General features: G+C 36.6%; 1 protein-coding gene across 3 annotated transcripts in view; it reads right to left on the minus strand.

Annotated features, from left to right (window-relative positions):
• Positions 1-38: 38 nt before the first annotated feature.
• Positions 39-17,509, minus strand: part of LOC114468985 (cytoplasmic phosphatidylinositol transfer protein 1-like) — a 66,778-nt gene continuing 49,307 nt past the window's right edge. The window contains exons 3-10 of one of the 3 annotated variants that reach the window (XM_028456192.1): positions 15,202-15,290; positions 14,042-14,049; positions 13,270-13,341; positions 7,671-7,766; positions 6,609-6,764; positions 6,013-6,076; positions 4,328-4,467; positions 3,322-3,459 (exon numbers count right to left, since the gene is read on the minus strand). In XM_028456192.1, coding sequence (XP_028311993.1) covers positions 3,454-3,459; positions 4,328-4,467; positions 6,013-6,076; positions 6,609-6,764; positions 7,671-7,766; positions 13,270-13,341; positions 14,042-14,049; positions 15,202-15,290 — 631 coding nt within the window. In that variant the 3' untranslated portion in view covers positions 3,322-3,453. Of the gene's footprint in view, positions 4,468-6,012; positions 6,077-6,608; positions 6,765-7,670; positions 7,767-13,269; positions 13,342-14,041; positions 14,050-15,201; positions 15,291-17,509 lie in introns of all 3 variants that reach the window. The other 2 variants (XM_028456174.1, XM_028456185.1) reach the window with 2 other exon arrangements.

Here is a 17,509-nt window from a genome sequence, read left to right on the forward strand (position 1 = left end):
ATGGCAGCATGTTGCAATAGATTGAGAGCGAACACAAGTTGCCATTGCATTTCAACAAACTTTTATTTGTCAATTTCAGAAGGTAAAGAAAAACAATTACATCAACCAACCAATCGAAGCTCAAAGGGCAGTAAAAATAGAACAAATGCAATATCTAGTCAAAGTGGAAGAACTAACAGTGACTTCCAGCAGCTGAAGAAAAAAAAAAAAAAAAATGGCACTTCTGGGATCTGGCTCACAAATCTAGGTTTAGACTGCAACCCAGTGACTGGGACCGCAGTGATTGTGGTTTGTCAGACAGATCCCAGTAACCAGAATACAGCACATAAGCCTGGTTGAATACAAAGCTTGGTCCATCAATGCCCCCTCCCCCCACACACAAAAAAAAAAATCAAATAAATTCAATGGTTAGCAAAACTCGACCTTTAAGCCATTAAGCAATCACAAAATAAAGTACAACAAGAAAAAAGAGGAACTACTTTCCGATAGTCAGAGCAAGAAAATGTCAAAATGGGCATTAAAAAAAAAAAAAAAAAGCATACACTAGAACAATTGTAAGCCATTGCCGAAAGCAACTGGAGGATCAAAAGTACACCACTACAATTTAGAGATAACCCGACAACTTAATATACTCAACTTCAGATACTAAAAATCATAACAAAACAACCTTCAATTCATGTGCATGAAAATGTGCAATTCCTTAAACCACAAACTTACATCCTTCAATATCTAATCCAATTAGCAAATATGTCACATCATTCATAACAAATCCAATGTAAGAAATCTACAAATCAACATTATGTATAACGCCAAACATGTTACTCCTTCAAACCCGACAGAACTTTATGCATCACTCAGGTGAAAAAGTGTCATGACTTTCATATCCAGCAAAAGATCAAACATGTCCCTGGATCAGAGTGTTTCTGACACAAGAGGTCAATACCAGAGGTGTAAAGCATTTAGTATCTACACATAACATCAGTGCGGTGGATCCATTACTGAGCATTTATATCCAAAAACAAAAGGCTACAGTTACAGATCAATAGCTACAATTTCATTAGTCAGTTCTTAACAAAAAGAAGTGACAAACTGTACAAAGTATCACTTATATTGAATGACGCATCGACCTTGGCCTTCGTTTTTTGACCTTGAAAAATACTACATTGTCCTAAGTGGACTTTGGTCCAACTGACCCAATAAGTGAAATCCTACGATGTGGAGAGCAAAAAGCATTTGCGTTGGAAAGTTTGTTATTAAGATAAAGAAAAAAAAACTGAAAATAAATCAACTAGAAAAGAGTAAGCTGAAAGCCTGGAGATTGTTTTGAGGTAAACTATAAGTACAGTAGCTGAAAAATGTTTTCAGAGATGATTGATTTGATTTCTTACGTGGGCTATTTTCTAATGGAGCCAATCAACTAAAAGGCTTTTTAAGTGATTTGTTGAGGGTTTGGGCTGCGAGTCTGACTGAAAGTAAGAAACAACTTGAGACCAAAAAACAAGAACTTTTAAACACGATTGCCTGATTTCTTTGGGTGCGTTTTTAAAGCTGGCTATAACGGGCTGAAATGTTTTGGCTCATACACGTGTAGTTGATACGACTGCATGCAGAGGCACCGAGTTAAAGAATCCATAGGCCCATATCACTTTGTTGGCACATGCTTATGTTTCAAAAATCAGCATTAATCTTTTTATCATAGAAAATTTAGAACACGCACCCCAGTGAAAGCATTAGTTTACATCTGCATACGGTAAAAGTTTGAATATCCTTACTCACTTCACTTAATGTATATTTAGTGAACATTTCATGCAGCATTAAATAAAATTGATTTATTGTATAATATATAATAACTGGCCAATTCCCACCAAAATGCAACTGCTCACTCATGTGTCTTGGTAAACTAGAAGCACAGGCTTTACACATTTTTTAGGTTGCTGCAAAAAACATCAAAGTTCAATAAATTTCCTGATTTCATTGGCTAGACATAAGTAATGCACTTTGGTGCACCTGGGAGGTTATACATGAGTCAGCGTCAACTAAAGCACGTCACTACCAAGTGTGCACAAAGATCACTTATTGTTCACAAGCTCCCAAAGATGGCCTTGTTCCTCCATGCAATAGAAAAGTGATTGACTGCTTTAATGAAAGTGGGTTGCGTTCATGCCACAAAGTGTAACTATTGGACTTCTATGGCAACGAATCCCTCATTCAACACATACACACACTAATGAAAGTCAACAACTGGTATAGTGAAATTGCAGTGCTAAAACAAAGAAAAATAGTATCCAAAAGTGCCAAACTCTCCGACGTGTAAACATTCCTGCGGTTAAGCAGCTTGGTGTCACACACACACACACAATAGTAACAAATCAAAAAAACAACAGGATAGAGAGAGAGAGAAAGGTACACCGACATCCCTTCAGACTGTAAACCAGGCAGTCCTGGAGACCTGAGGCGTGTTCTTTCATATTGTTCTGGTTTGCATCTCTGACGTGACTGGAGATTGTGGTTCAAATGGTAACAAAACAACTAAAGTAGAATTCAGCTTGGAAGACAGTTGGGTGGTACTCTGCTGTCTTACCAAGGAATGAGTATATCATTTTTGCCAACTGTGCTATTCTGGTTTGTGTCATTTTAACCTTTCTAACCTCTACTAAACATTAATGTATTTAATTCAACATAATGGGAAAACAAATAAAACACCCCTGACTCTGTGGTGTTAAGGCAACAATTTGATTGTTCCATGATAGTTCACAGCTAGCTTGTTTTGTCTGAAAAGAAAACGCGCGTCAAGGAAAACATCTTCATACGAAACAAAAAAAATGAATGGTTACAATTAAATGTCACAGCCTGGTGTTCAAGTAAAAGTGTGCCAATGACAGAGAGGTGAGCCACATCACATGTAGCTTAGCTTACAGCAGCCTGGATTCTATCAATGACATGAACATTTCTTAAAGGATTGTTGTGTCCTAATGGCAGATCACTGATCATAGGTTTATCAAAGGCTTGAATAATGGACACTAGTATTGAAGGTGAGTCTCTTAATTGAAGTGGGGAGTGTGTGGAACAGGCAACAAATGGGGGAAGACCGTCTTAAACCAGTCTACTGTTTGTCCATTCCAGCAGAGTCTGAATTGGAAGGTGGAGTGGAGGCTTGGAGATGATTTGAAATGGGCGATGGGCTTAAATCGGAGCCCTGAGGATCGCCACTTGAAGTGTGGTCCGGAAGAGTGAGGGTTTCTGGAGCAGACTTTTTTCGGGGTCGGTCTTTGGGGACAGAAAGGGAATCTGGTGCGTCAGTGCACATGGGGGTGGATGGGGCACTGGCAGGGCCGCTGAGGGCGCAGGAGGAAAGAGGAGTCTCACTAATGGAGAAGGATGGAGGGAACATTCCAATCTTCTGATTGGTGGCCTCCTGGATGGTCTTCTCAAACTCTCTCACTTCATCCATCGTCATGTCTAGTTTTCAAACAGATGAGGTAAAAAGTACATTAGTAAGAGGACATTTACTTTAGGCTTTACAAAAAGCAGCAAGTCACAGTAATAACTAAAAACACTACCAAAAATATACAACAAAACTATTTCGAGGGCAAAACTTGTCAAAACTTTACAGCCAAATACAGAACCTTTATTGCTAAACATACATACCATTGCTATTTTTTTTAATGACAGCTAGGTTTTCAAAAAAACTTCAATTGAAGATTCACCAGCAGATTAAATGCATTAAATCAAATCTATTAAATAAGAATGTTGGTGTCTTTTTAAGATACAAAATGTCCAATTTTTAATTGCCGATTAAGCAGTTGTGCCAAATCTCACTTTCAAAATATCAAACTTTAGTTTGATATTTTAAAAGCTGTTCCTATAGCTTAGCAACAAGATATTAAGGACCCGTGATAGGACTTCAGACCACCTTCTCATGCCTGTTGATAAATCCACCAGTACCATTTTTTAAATAATTACATATATCTTACCTGCTCTTTCAAGCTGTAGGAAAATGTTTTCTGCTATTGTGACATTTATGTATTTACCTTTAAGATTCCTACACTCAGTGCCTTGGCATCAAATAATGAAATTTAGTTATTAATGCATTGATGTGCCCAGCTCTAAAAACTGTCATGATGTTTGCATGGTTCTGGAACATTTTATTCAAGTCTTGAGCTGAAAACGTTCAACACTTGCCACAACTATTAGGATGGTCTTCAAAATTCTAACAATTGAATAGTCACTTGTTTGAGTCTATGGGGGATGCATGAGGACAGATGCAAAGTCAGAGATGAGTGAGAAACGATGAGTACAGAAACAAAAAAACAAAACAAGCACATACACTTTCTTTGTCATGGCTCTTTGTGTCATCCGATGAAGATGGGTTTGCGGTGGAAGGCCCTGGCTGCTCATTGCAAACTTTTATATTGGTTTGCTCATGCATTTGTTTCTCGAAATTCCGCACATCATCCAAAGTCATATCTGGAAGAGGGGGTGGAACGAGGGGTTGACATGTGATGATTTCCTCTACATTGGTTTACACTTAAGTTGGCAGCAGGGTAGAAAGAACTTAGTGACCAGTGTGGACTATAGAAAGTGCAAGATTCCCCAGGCCCAAAGTGTTCATAGCAGACAGCAATGCAAAGGGATTAGGTGAACAGGTACGAAAAAGGAATACCAACAAAATATCACTAGCTTCGCAGGCAAAGTTAATTCAAGGCATGAAAAGATATCAAGCATCCACAACGCTAATGGAAGGGTCCTTCTCCATTATCTCCATTATGAAACATAAAAGAGCAGACGAGGGGGTTTTGTGCAGGATTTCTCTGATGTGAACTGTGCAGAGTGTTTGTTATTATTAGAAGGTTAGCGGTGGCATGACAAGTAAAGATCGATGTCACAGAAGACTGAATGAAAGTGCATGCAAGCAAATCAAGGCAACAATGACTTACAAAGACATAGAAAGGATAATGTAAATGTAAGATCAGAAATAGCGAGAAGTGAGACAAATAATACACCAATCAGCCATATTATTATAACCACCTACACAATACTGTGTACTTCACTGTTAAAGAAAAAAAGAAAAAGAAACAAACTGTTAATTATAGACTAAGCTCACTGCTGGAACTAGTGGTTAGCGACAAACTGAGATAAAGGCAGCCAACATGTGGGCTTTAGACAATTTTGATGTGGTGATTCCAAATATCCATGTTCCCAAGCTGAATTTCAAGTTCTTCAAGCTCAAAATCCCCATTTAAAACTGCTTATGTACATTGTTAGCTTAGAGATTATTTTATGCTCGTGCTATGTGCAGAACCTTACTATATGCAAATGTCCGAAAACGGGTGTGCTACTAGTGAAGAACTTGTCTGGCATGTACACGAATTAATGATTTCATTCAGTAAGTATTGCTAATATCATTGACTATCAAAATATGTTACATTGCAGGGGAATGTGTTCACAGAGTTCTGTCTGTAATGTAATGTAACAAAGTTTGAATTGATTTGACTAAAATTTTACCAAATAATAATCTCAATATCACCTGTTTGTAAAATGTTGAAGATTGGCCAAAATCTGCCATCCAAGCACAAATTTAGATTTTTAATTTAAGAGGTAAAAGGCTCAAGTTACAGCTTGGGAACATTAATATTCTGAATCAGTATATACAGTATACCCAAATTGTTCAAATCAGCTTGGTTCCCCACTTTTACCCCCAAATGCTCCTAACATTCACCTTTTTGAGAATGCGGCCTAGACAACCATGTGAATTCTGGCACCATTCCATCTGTGCAAGAACTTTATTAGATGTCCGGTAATCAATCCAAAACCCATTATGAGCATTAGTTCGATTTGTCTGAGTCAAAATTTCACTGCTTTTCTATCATTTGACCACTTTCAGTGTCCATACACAGAAATTCTTTATTTTTCCAGTAAAAATTAATAATGTTAGGGCTGATTGGTGTACATATGCTCTTTTTTCCAAAGTGCATCAGACAGAAAACAAAGGATAACAATGAGAAGGTATACCTATCCACTCATCTACCCAGGCAAACGCCTGTCTGTGGCCGAGCAACAGCACATCTCGGACTACCTGGAACACAATCCAAACATTATTAGACACTTAATGATTTACTGAAGGTACTCCAGTACGGATGTACTACATGCCAATTCAAAAAAAATTTTTTGTTTCCACAAAAATGTTTACCAAAGGAGAAAAAAACATTTCCAAACAAATTTTGAATCTTTAAAACTACTCTTCTACTCATTATAATGTAGTTGCAATAAAAGTTAGATAGTATTATTATTACAATACAGAGAAAGTGATCAACACAAACCTAACTTGATTTGAAAATGACCAAATTGTAAAATGGGGGTGGGTGATTTATTAATAATCAAGTGTTTGTTTTTTCTTTATTATATTTTTATCTTAATATAGATGCACTTTGATTTCTGTTGCAGGGAACTTCTTCCGCAACTTGACGAAAATATTAAGTTTCCTGACCGATACAAGATGAGATCACTAAATGCTTTTCAATAAACATGTTAAAATCTATAAATGCGCATTACAAATCTTGAAAATAAAGGTCAACAGTGTTTTTTTTCATAATGATTTCCATCCATACCTTGTGAACGAATTGCTCCACTCGTGTTTGCAGACCCCAAACCTCAAATTTGACTGTAACCAGTTTGTAGGAGCACATGATGGGATTCTGCGTGTCTCTCCAGCCTTCCTGAAGCTTCCCTCGGGAGGTCTTTTCCGACTTGAAATATCGCAAATCCTGCGATAAAAGTACACATACGTGCTTAGATATCAAATAACTTGATTTAAACAGAAGAGTTTTGTGGTTTAAACCTCATGAAGACAAAAAATAGTGGTGAGAATAAACGTTTTTACACAGTTCATATGAACTCTTATGGGCCTTGACAAATCACTGCATGCTTGTTTAAAATAAACCTATACTGTATTAAACAGCTCATATGGAAAGAAAATCATGTATGGAGAACAAAGATGATGAATCATATGAGATCAAGTCCATCATTAAAAGCTGTACGATATGCTTTTTTTGAAAATAATAGATGTATACAAGCCGGTCTGGGTCTATTACAATAGGTTTGCTGAACAGGAAGTGCTTTATAAACACTTTTTGCAGTGACCGTGTTTGATCAGTGTTTTTTTTTTTTATGATTAACATTGGGTTTTTTTTGACCAGCCATGCAGGGTTAGGGCTACTTAAAATAGTTGTATATATCTGTATTATATTTGTACATTTGTATTAATATTATTAATTAGGGATGTCCCGATACAACTTTTTCATTTCTGATATGATACCGATATTGCAGCCTTGTGTATCGGCCGATACCAATCCAATATCAGCATGAATCATACATACTTTTTATCCTCTCTTTTCTTTAATTAAAAAAAAAAAAATTACTTCAGAAAATTGAATCCGATATTCGTTTTCAGGCTAATATCGGACCGGCACACCCCTATTAATAATCATATTTTACTGATGTCTACCGTAATGTGTGCACTTGTAATTTATCCTTATTTAATTAACAGTGTTTTACTTAATTGGTACATTTTTTCTTTCTTTGTTTAGTGTTTATTATTTTTATTGGTTTCCTGATTCTGAAAATATTAACAAAATAAATCAATAGGGATGGGAGAGAACTACAGGACTTACCTCTGACTCTTTATAATAACGCTCAGGGATCTCATCGTAAGCAATGTCAACGTAACACACCTCTCTCTCCTGTTCCCTCAGCTCGGTGTCAAAGATCTGTAAATAAAACAAGTTTCTGATTGGTCGCGTCTAAAATGGAACCAAATTCATAAATATTAAGACATGGTACTAAATCTCATCATTTCTTATATAACCATTAAAAGTTGCTCTAGGCTCATCCGTGTGGTCTTGCTCGATTTTCAGTTGTATAAAGTGAAGCTTGAATTTCTCTGTAGCAGATCTGAGAATAAACAAAGTCTTACAACGCAAAATGCTTTTAGGTTTTATATACTTTCTGCTTAAAAATGAATAAATAAAAGAAAATCCTTTGAAGCTCAAACCTGACTAATACAAGAATGCCAGCATGGTGCTCCACATTTTAATGACATTTTTAAGATAATTTGCATCATTAATACACTTGGAAAACTATGACCATTTCTGAGATTTCTCGTCACATCAGGATTAAGCTTCAAATTTCTGTATCCATATTAAGTCTATTGTGAAATGGCATTTCAAACAGACATTTAAATACTCAAGTTCATCCAATTCTTCGGACATTATGAATGCAATCCTAAGAAGACCAGGAATATTATAAATGTAAAAGTATTTCAGTGGAACTGTCTTTGTATCTATTTAAAGAGGAAGTCCTCAAATAAGCTAAAAGTAAGGAAAAGCAGAGGAGCATGAATGACTTAATGTCTAATAACGAAAGGTTGACCGATAATTATTGGTAATCAACGAAACCGATAACAGATATCCATTTGCTGTAAAGATTTCGGTGTCAAATGTAGAACCCCACCTGAGACTAGACTGAATACAGTATACTGTTTGTTTTTGTACACTGATCTATGATTTTATTTAAGAAAAGGAGCTCGTTTTGAAATACACTGCTGATCGCTATTATAAAAAAAGAATTTCAGCCAATATAATCGGCCTGCTGATTATTGGTTGATCCTCACTAACAAATACTGTTATTTAATGAAAAACTACAACAGGATCCTTGTTTAGTTATTATAGAATGAAGTCAGTACTTTCCTTAGGTTTCAGTGACTACATTGTGACTTCTACCCTGCACTTGGTCATCTTTTTCCTCATTTTTAGATCCTTCACACAGAGCTGAGACATGCTGAGTGGACAGATGGATAGAACGCCATAACATGACACTGAACAAACAACAACAACACACTGAGCTCATTCTTTTACAGAACCAATTGAAAAATACAGCATAAATCATCTAAACGCACTCATAAAATGGGCTAACATGCAATAAAGATATTCTACAAAAGTAGATGAATTATTGAATAATTTTGAATGTGAAACATAGAATAAGCCAAACAATAAACTACCAGCCTCATGTGTAGGTTTCTCCACACAGGGAGTTCCCTGTGTGGAAAAAGTTTAAACTTAATGAGGGGAAAAATAATCTCAAATGAACTACAACAATACTGACCATAGATATTTTTAATTGTCTTGCCGATTTGGCCATTGCATCACTTAGATACTGTATATGAATTCATTCATCCCTTGTGTAAGCTAGCACGGTAGGCAAAGCAAACTGCTCATAGCTAATGTATGTAGACATAGATGACTGAATAGTACATTCATAGATACTTGGGTTACGTACACAGTTGTGTGTTTTTATAAATGACTAAGCATTTATAATTAATCAAGAAATTCAACTGCACACACACACACACACACACACACACACACACACACACACACACACACACACACACACACACACACACACACACACACACACACACACACACACACACACACACACACACACACACACACACACACACACACACACACACACACACACACACACACACACACACACACACACACCCCCCCCCCCCCCCCCCCCCCCCCCCTATGCATGCCACTCTCCTCTCCCTGCTCTTCAACAGTGGCAGCCTTTCATATGCTGACTAATGCAGTGAAGCAGAGCGTCCAGCAGCCCAACTGAACCTAGCCGTCCAATAAGTGGAGTGTTTTTGGCTCACTCTCAAAACTCAAGGATTGTGCAGCTAAAGGATGGTTTGAGTCACTAAAGTGAACAGTTGGCCCTGGCTATTCCAACCAATTCAATGTGGCTCTATGTAGAACTTTCATTTTCTACCATGCACATGCTGTAGGTTAATGTTAATCTTACCCAGTCAGTTAACAAAACCAAGTCAATTCTATTAACTGACTCGTCTCTCAGGGCTGACACAAGTAGCTTAGTTTTAATGACGTACATAAAGACTAATGACTAATGTAGAACTACTGTTAACCATTGAAAGTAGGGACTAGGGAGCATCAGATAAGTTATAGATTAATATTTTCATCCTTCCCCCTAATCTGCTTCACAATGGTTTATGCCATGTGTCAAAGTCACGGTCCGGCTCCCAATTCAGGCCATTTTGAGCATCTGAGTCGGTCCGCAGGAGAAAGTACAAATGACAGAAAACATGAACCATTGTGTAAGTTACCAACTAATTCAGTTGTAGATATCTCAATGACTCTAAACACACACATTCATTTAAACTCCACAATATTTAACAGTGTTCTCATGCTTACAACATGATTGAAGAATCAAAATTTTCTAAGATTCTGCAAGTTTCATTTAATTATTTTACCAAATTTTCCAAAAATGAAATAAAACAATGATCACAAAATCCAGGAAATGTAAAGACAAGAGCCTGCAGGGACAGATATCCATCACTTATTCCTTAGATATTGTAGGTGTCTTACATACTTTATATTTCATTTATACATGGCAGTACAAAATAGGGCATGTTAAAGTTGAAATTGCTCGTTTTTGCCATAAATCTGAGGCCCACTTGACACCAAACTGCTCCAAATTTCAAACCTGAGCGTAAATGGTTTATGCTAAAGGTCATTCAACGTCTCATTTGAATTACTGTAGTGGTCACACCTGGTGCTAGGAGGTGAATTCCTCAATTTCTTTTTTGTTCATTGTTCCTTTAGTGACCGAGGTAGCAATCGCCAGTATGGGTAAAAAAAGAAAAATACTTTTTTTAACCTTTTTGGATGAGTATTAATGCACAAACTTCCAGTTTGAGATAAATACTGTTAAAGAACATTTAGAGAACTTTCAAAAAAAAAAAAAAAAAATCTGTCAAAACCCTAAACCTTTTAGATGCTGAATAAGACTTGCTGTGGATGATGCATTTCAAGTTAAAGTATTCATTGACCTAAATTCATAAAATATGCATGTTTTCTTATTGTAAAGCTCTCTGGGAAAAATGACCTTATTTAGCTTTCCAAATATATATCAATTTTAATGTAATATTTTTCTATATTCTGTAAATTTTTTGGTTATTATGTTACCTTTTGAAAAAAAAAAAAAGTGATTGTTAATGTGCATGTCTATTTAAAAAAAATGGGTTAATCCCACTTTTGATAATTAAATCTGACTGTATATAAATTTTCTTTTGAAGCTGAGGGTAGATAAGTTGCTATAATTTATCCTATAAAGTACACCTTTGTTGCTGCCTCAGATTACTGTTGTGTTTTCTGAAAGGTATTTAAATACAGTGGTGTGAAAAAGTGTTTTCCCCCCTTCCTAATCTTTTTTGCATGTTTTCCACACTCAAATGTTTCAGATTAACACAAGTAAACACAAAATGCAGTTTTTAAATGAAGGGTTTTATTAATGAGGAGGTAAAAAAAAATCCAAAGCTACATGGCCCAGTGTGAAAAAGTGTAAATCTAATAACTGGTTGGGCCACCCTTAGCAGCAACTACTGCAATCAAGCGTTTGCGCTAACTTGCAATGAGTCTTTTACAACACTGTAGAGCAGGGGTGTCCAAACACCGTCCTCGAGGGCCGGTGGTCCACCAGGTTTTCAATGTGTCCCTGCTCCAACACAGCTGAGAGGCTCATTAGCAGACTTTCTGCAAAGCTGCTTCAGGATTTCAGAAGTGTTGGAGCAGGAACACATTGAAAACCTGGTGGACCACCGGCCCTCGAGGACCGTGTTTGGACACCACTGCTGTAGAGGAATTTTGGTCCACTCATCTTTGCAGAATTGTTGTAATTCAGCCACATTGGAGGGTTTTTGAGCAAGAACTGTCTTTTTAAGGTCAGGCCACAGCATCTCAATAAGATTGAGGTCAGGATTTTGACTAGGCCACTCCAAAGTCTACATTTTGTTTTTCTTCAGCCATTCAGAGGTGGACTTGCTGGCGTGTTTTGGATCATTGTCCAACTGTAGAACCCAAGTTCGCTTCAGCTTGAGGTCACAAACAAATGGCTGGACATTCTCCTTCAGTATTTTTTGGATAAACGGCAGAATCCATGCTTCCATTTATCACAGCAAGTTTTCCAGGTCCTGAAGCAGCAAAACAGCCCCAGACCATCACATGTTCTTTTTCTGAAATGTGATGTTACTTTTACGCCAGATGTAATGGGACACAGACCTTCCAAAAAGTTCAAAAACTTTTGTCTCGTCAGTCCACAGAATATTTTCCCAAAAGTCTTGGGGATCATCAAGATGTTTTCTGGCAAAAATGAGACGAGCCTTGATGTTCTTTTTGCTTAGCAGCGCTTTTCGTCTTGGAACTCTACCATGCAGGACATTTTTGCCCAGTCTCTTTCTTATGGTGGAGTCATGAACATTGACCTTAACTGAGGCAAGTGATGCCAGCAGTTCTTTAGATGTTGTTGTGGGATCTTTTGTCACCTCTTGGATGAGTCGTCGCTGCTGTCTTGGGGTAATTTTGGTCGGTCGGCCACTCCTGGGAAAGATCACCACTGTTCTGTGTTTTCACCATTTGTGGATAATGGCTCTCACTGTGGTTTGCTGGAGTCCCAAAGCTTTAGAAATGTCTTTATAACCTTTTTCAGACTGATAGATTTCCATTACTTTTTTTTCTCATTTGTTTCTGAATATCTCTGGATCTTAGCATGATGTCTACAGCTTTTGAGGATCTTTTGGTCGACTTCACTTTGTCAGGTAGGTCCTATTGAAGTGATTTCAAGATTGAGAACAGGTGTGCAGTAATCAGGCCTGGGTGTGGCTACAGAAATTGAACTCAGGTGTGATCAACCACACCTTTTCACACAGGGCCATGTAACTTTAGATTTTTTTTCATTCTTCATTAATAAAACCATTCATTTAAAAACTGAATTTTGTGTTTACTTGTGTTATCTTTGACCAGTGTTTAAATTTGTTTAATGATCTGAAACATTTAAGTGTGGAAAAAAAAGTAAGAAATCAGGAAGGGGGGCAAACACCTCATCACACCACTGTATAATATTTCTGTTCAACAATTAATATGTATACAATTTAAAAGGTTTGTACATTATAGATTAACTGTAGAGTAACACATTTAAGCACGTGTAGTTTATCCTTATTGATTGCTGAGAGTGTCTTCCTTGCTGGATTATGTTTCCCCTGCTAATACAAGGTAAAACACTTGTTGGGAGAAATTAACTTTGTGAAGGATTATAAATACACCAGGGCATCCATGCCATTTCCAAGTCTAAGTTAGAAAACACTAGGCTGCCATTAAAGACTATTCATAGTGGAGGCATACTCACATTATCGTTGCTTCCTTTGTTATCTTCATATTTAGTCTCTATGTGGATGGAAAACTTGGGCAGGAATGAGCACTGTGGGCGGAGTGAGAAACACTTAAATCCTTTGTATAAACATATTTGAACAGCAAAAAACATGTAGTCTGCATGTTTTTTTACTAAAAAAATAAAATAAAATAAAGACACTCAAACAAAAATGTGATTCTTTTAACACGTGTTAAAACACCGGAGCTCTTTATGATTAATTCAAATGGTACAACTTGTTTAAAATGTTTATTACCATTTGTTTTGAAGGGGAAAAAACTTTAATTAGCGAGAGAAGTTATACAATTAAAAAAAACTGGGCCAGATGAAGAAGTCTCAATATTGCCTAATTGAAAATAAAATGTGACAGTACATTGCTTCAACTTTAACTTTAAATCAGTACAAAGCATGTAAACATTTCTGTACCTGAACTTATGAAAGCTTAGTGTTTGTTTTTAGGGTTAGTCACAGGTCAGAGATGCAGAACAGCCTCATAGGAAATATAAACTCACTGATGTGGAAAAGAGTGTGTATGCACGAGCCTGTTGTTTTGATGATGGCAGACGTATAGATTTTTCCACCGGTATTTGTACCATCATAAAATGATCTTTTTGCTCTGTTTTCTGTTTAAGACTATCATTATTTATTTTTTTAATAAAGAGGCTGCAACCCAATGGGGAGTAGCACACAGTTTTAAATTAAATGCTTCTATAACTATCACAAGAATAAAGTAACCATTGTTAATACTCACAGTATATTCTTGAGAGGACAGCATGAAGTGACGAGAAAAAACCCAAAACAAAAACAGTTAGCACAGTTTTCATCACATTATGATTCAAAGTATCATTCACGTAGATATGACATTCAAACGTGTCAGCTTTAACACATTTCCATGTGGATGACATGCTCGTGTTTTCTCACATTATGTCTAATGAATGAACGCTGAGTTGCAATGGTTTCAATGACTCGATATCCTTGTCGCAAAATAGTCAAATTAAATCTTAGACGGCAACAGGGTCTTACTGTAACTACGACATACATTTCAAATTAAAAAAAAAAAACAACTTTAGGTGCTATTTTTTTTTAAAAAAAGCGAAAAAATGATAGGCTACATTTACATGAGAGCTTTAATTCCTCTTTAATTCAGAATGAAAACTTAATCCTCTCTAAAAAGATTAAAATTCACCTTTTAAATATCAAATTCCGAATGAAAATGGCCATTCCGAATTAAAATTAAATCCTAAGTAAGTGACTGGTTTATTTAGTTTTTAAATTCTGAATGGAATAATTCCTTGATCTTGTATATGTATAATTGCACTTTAAATTAATTTTGGGCGTTCTGTGCCTGCTCATCCTGTCACTGTCCAATCAGAACACTTCCCAACCCCCAGATCTAAAGCGGAATTGAATAAAGGCAAATCAACATGTTTACATGTAAACCTCAATTCAGATTTACCATTTCCACGTAACCACGAAGCAGAACACTTTAATTCCAAATTACCTAATTCTGAATAATTAATTCCAGATTTAAAAAAAAAAAAAACATGTAACGTGACTATTTGCTTGTAGAGTTTGTGTTAAACTGTCCTCTGAATATTAATTATGTACATTTAACGATTACCAATACCCATACCAGTCCACAGAAGTGATTCATGATGCATGTTTAAACACCAGCATTTTTAATTAATATTAAATAATTCTGTACTTGTGGACAGCATTTTTGTTCTCAGTTTTGTAACAATCATTTTCTAAAGCTTCTGAATGTAAAGGGGTGGTGGTCTGGGTGTTTTTCTGACCAAGTGGTCAGTGAGCAAACCTTGTTAAAAAAAAAAAAAAAGAAGAGGGCTGCAATGTTGTACAGTTGATTTACAGCTAGGTGCTTTGAATGCAGTTTTTAGGTCGTATACTCACCAGTAACGGTGTATGGGTAGTAGTTCCATGCTTTCTCTGTCACATAGAAGATTTTAGGAACTACTGCTCTGGCCCAGCTGGGTAATTTACTGCAGAGACAGAGAGATGACAGACAGAAGAATGAGGCTACAGTCAATGCTAGATTCATTTAAAAAAAAAAAAATAAAAAAAAAACTGCCTTTATCGACAAAAAATCCAATTTGCATTTAAATAGCTAGAGGTTAAAAACCTGTTGAATGTGTAGGAAAGATAAAATGTCTACTTTAAATCAATAGACTTAAAACCTTTATCGCAGTAACAAAGGTCAAAACAACAGATCATACCAAGACTTAAACATTTTTTTTTTTTATACAGCTAGAATATTCTAATCATCAGTCTAATATTGCTTTGGTTCCACACTGACCGGAGGCAACTATTGAAAGTCTGTCAAGACAGAAAAATTATTCAAGCTCCAAGTTTTTTTTTTGGTCAAACATTGCACAGATATTATTGATAATGCTCTTTTTGCAGATTAACTATTTCCATTTAAGAAAACGAGAGTGTAAATGAACATTGCTAACAAAGAATAGTCTGATTACAAATCCGATGATTCGAGCCACAATGCCATGAGTTTTCAATGCCGTCTTTGAAAGGATTCTCCTAAAGTCATGCTCTCAACAATGTACTCAGACTAAAGAATTAAATCTGCCTTTTGTTGTCACGTTTTGGCAAAGCTGGCAGATTTGTGCCCGCTTTCTATTTCCTACACATCCATCTTTTGAATTCTGCCATTCTGTGCCATTATTGGCTGCTCTGCCAGGCATAATTGCTGGCGGCCCGGACTCCAGGTGACACTATTTAATAAGAGCCTTAAAAGACATGGATAAAATGAAAAGAGTGGATGGACAGAAGCATAAACACGCAGACTTTCACACGGACACATTAAACACACGGAGCTCGGTAAACAGAACAGGCTTCACCTGGCACTAGGACCCGGAGGCGGAGTACATGCGTCCCCGTACTGCATTCACAGGCTGTAATAGCACCAGTTTATCATTTTACCTGTTAGTTGCTCACTAATAAAGATAGTAGCTCTATTATTCCTGGTGATTGTTTTCCGGAGTTTTACTGGGGTTTTTACCGGTGATTAGTTCATATCTCCCTTCTGCTCCGTGGTCAAACTGAAACCAGCCACGCACACGCACAGCAGTCACGTTCTGAACGCATCTTACACAAACCCCTGCGTAAACGCACAGAGCAAGCTGCGCAAACAAACTAGTGCGGGCATTTAGGAATCAAAAAAAAAAAAAAATCGAAATGCAAACATCTTCGTAACGGTTCCGGAACCGGATGTCAGGAACCGGTTCTCGGTGCCCAACACTAATTAAGAACATCATAAATAGCAGTAACAACATATAAAATCAGAATCTAACACATTACATCAACATGTCCAAACGTTTAGAGTGCAAAAGAAAAGAATATTGATAAATACTCAAATTTACCCAAAAATTTGCCAAAATTGACTAAGGGCTAACTATATAAATACACAGTTAGAGTGCAACTCCTAGAAAACAATTACAGAATATAAAGAAACATTAGAACATTAGGCTTAAGACTACAGGTTTTGAACAAGAAACACCAGCCTCAGCATTTTCTGGCTTGGGTGTCCACTGGATTAATTAATTAGGGTACTTATGTCAATCAACTCATGGGGGCGTGTCGAGGCATTCAACACGAGTGTCCCACCTAAAAAGAAACCCTAAAACTTTGGTTTTATATCCATCAGAGGCTGCATTATAGATGTAAAAATTGCAGACAAAATCATAATCACAATTAAAATTTGATTAATTGTGCAGCCTTAGGCTGAATATCATCTGATTGTAGAACATTTGGTAAGAAGAACCACCCACAGCGTAAAAAACAATAACATTAATAGGGAAATCACAAGTTGACAGACAGAAAGCGGTTATGAGTCCATTTGAGCCAAATCCAGACTATTCCAGTATGAAAGCATCGAAAAGTTGAGGAGGCAACACTGTTGGTGTACTGGTGTCTGATAGGGATCTAATGTGGCCAGAGGTGGTGAGACACAAACATAGCTGTGTGTTTTATTATATTATTTACTCATACAACTGATGAGTTGTCACTCAAAACAGAACGGCCGAGCTTTCCCCAAGGATTTAAAGAGATTGTTCATAAAAGGGATCTTTACCCCAAAATAATTCACAAAATTGACCAAGTCTAGTTACTCCACTATTAGATGCATCTAGTAAAGCTAAATATTTTCAATTTCCCTTTTACATTACAATGTTAAATGTATTGAGAAAGG

Source organism: Gouania willdenowi, chromosome 1 (genome assembly GCF_900634775.1).
Source record: "Gouania willdenowi chromosome 1, fGouWil2.1, whole genome shotgun sequence".
Taxonomy (NCBI): Eukaryota; Metazoa; Chordata; class Actinopteri; order Blenniiformes; family Gobiesocidae; genus Gouania; species Gouania willdenowi.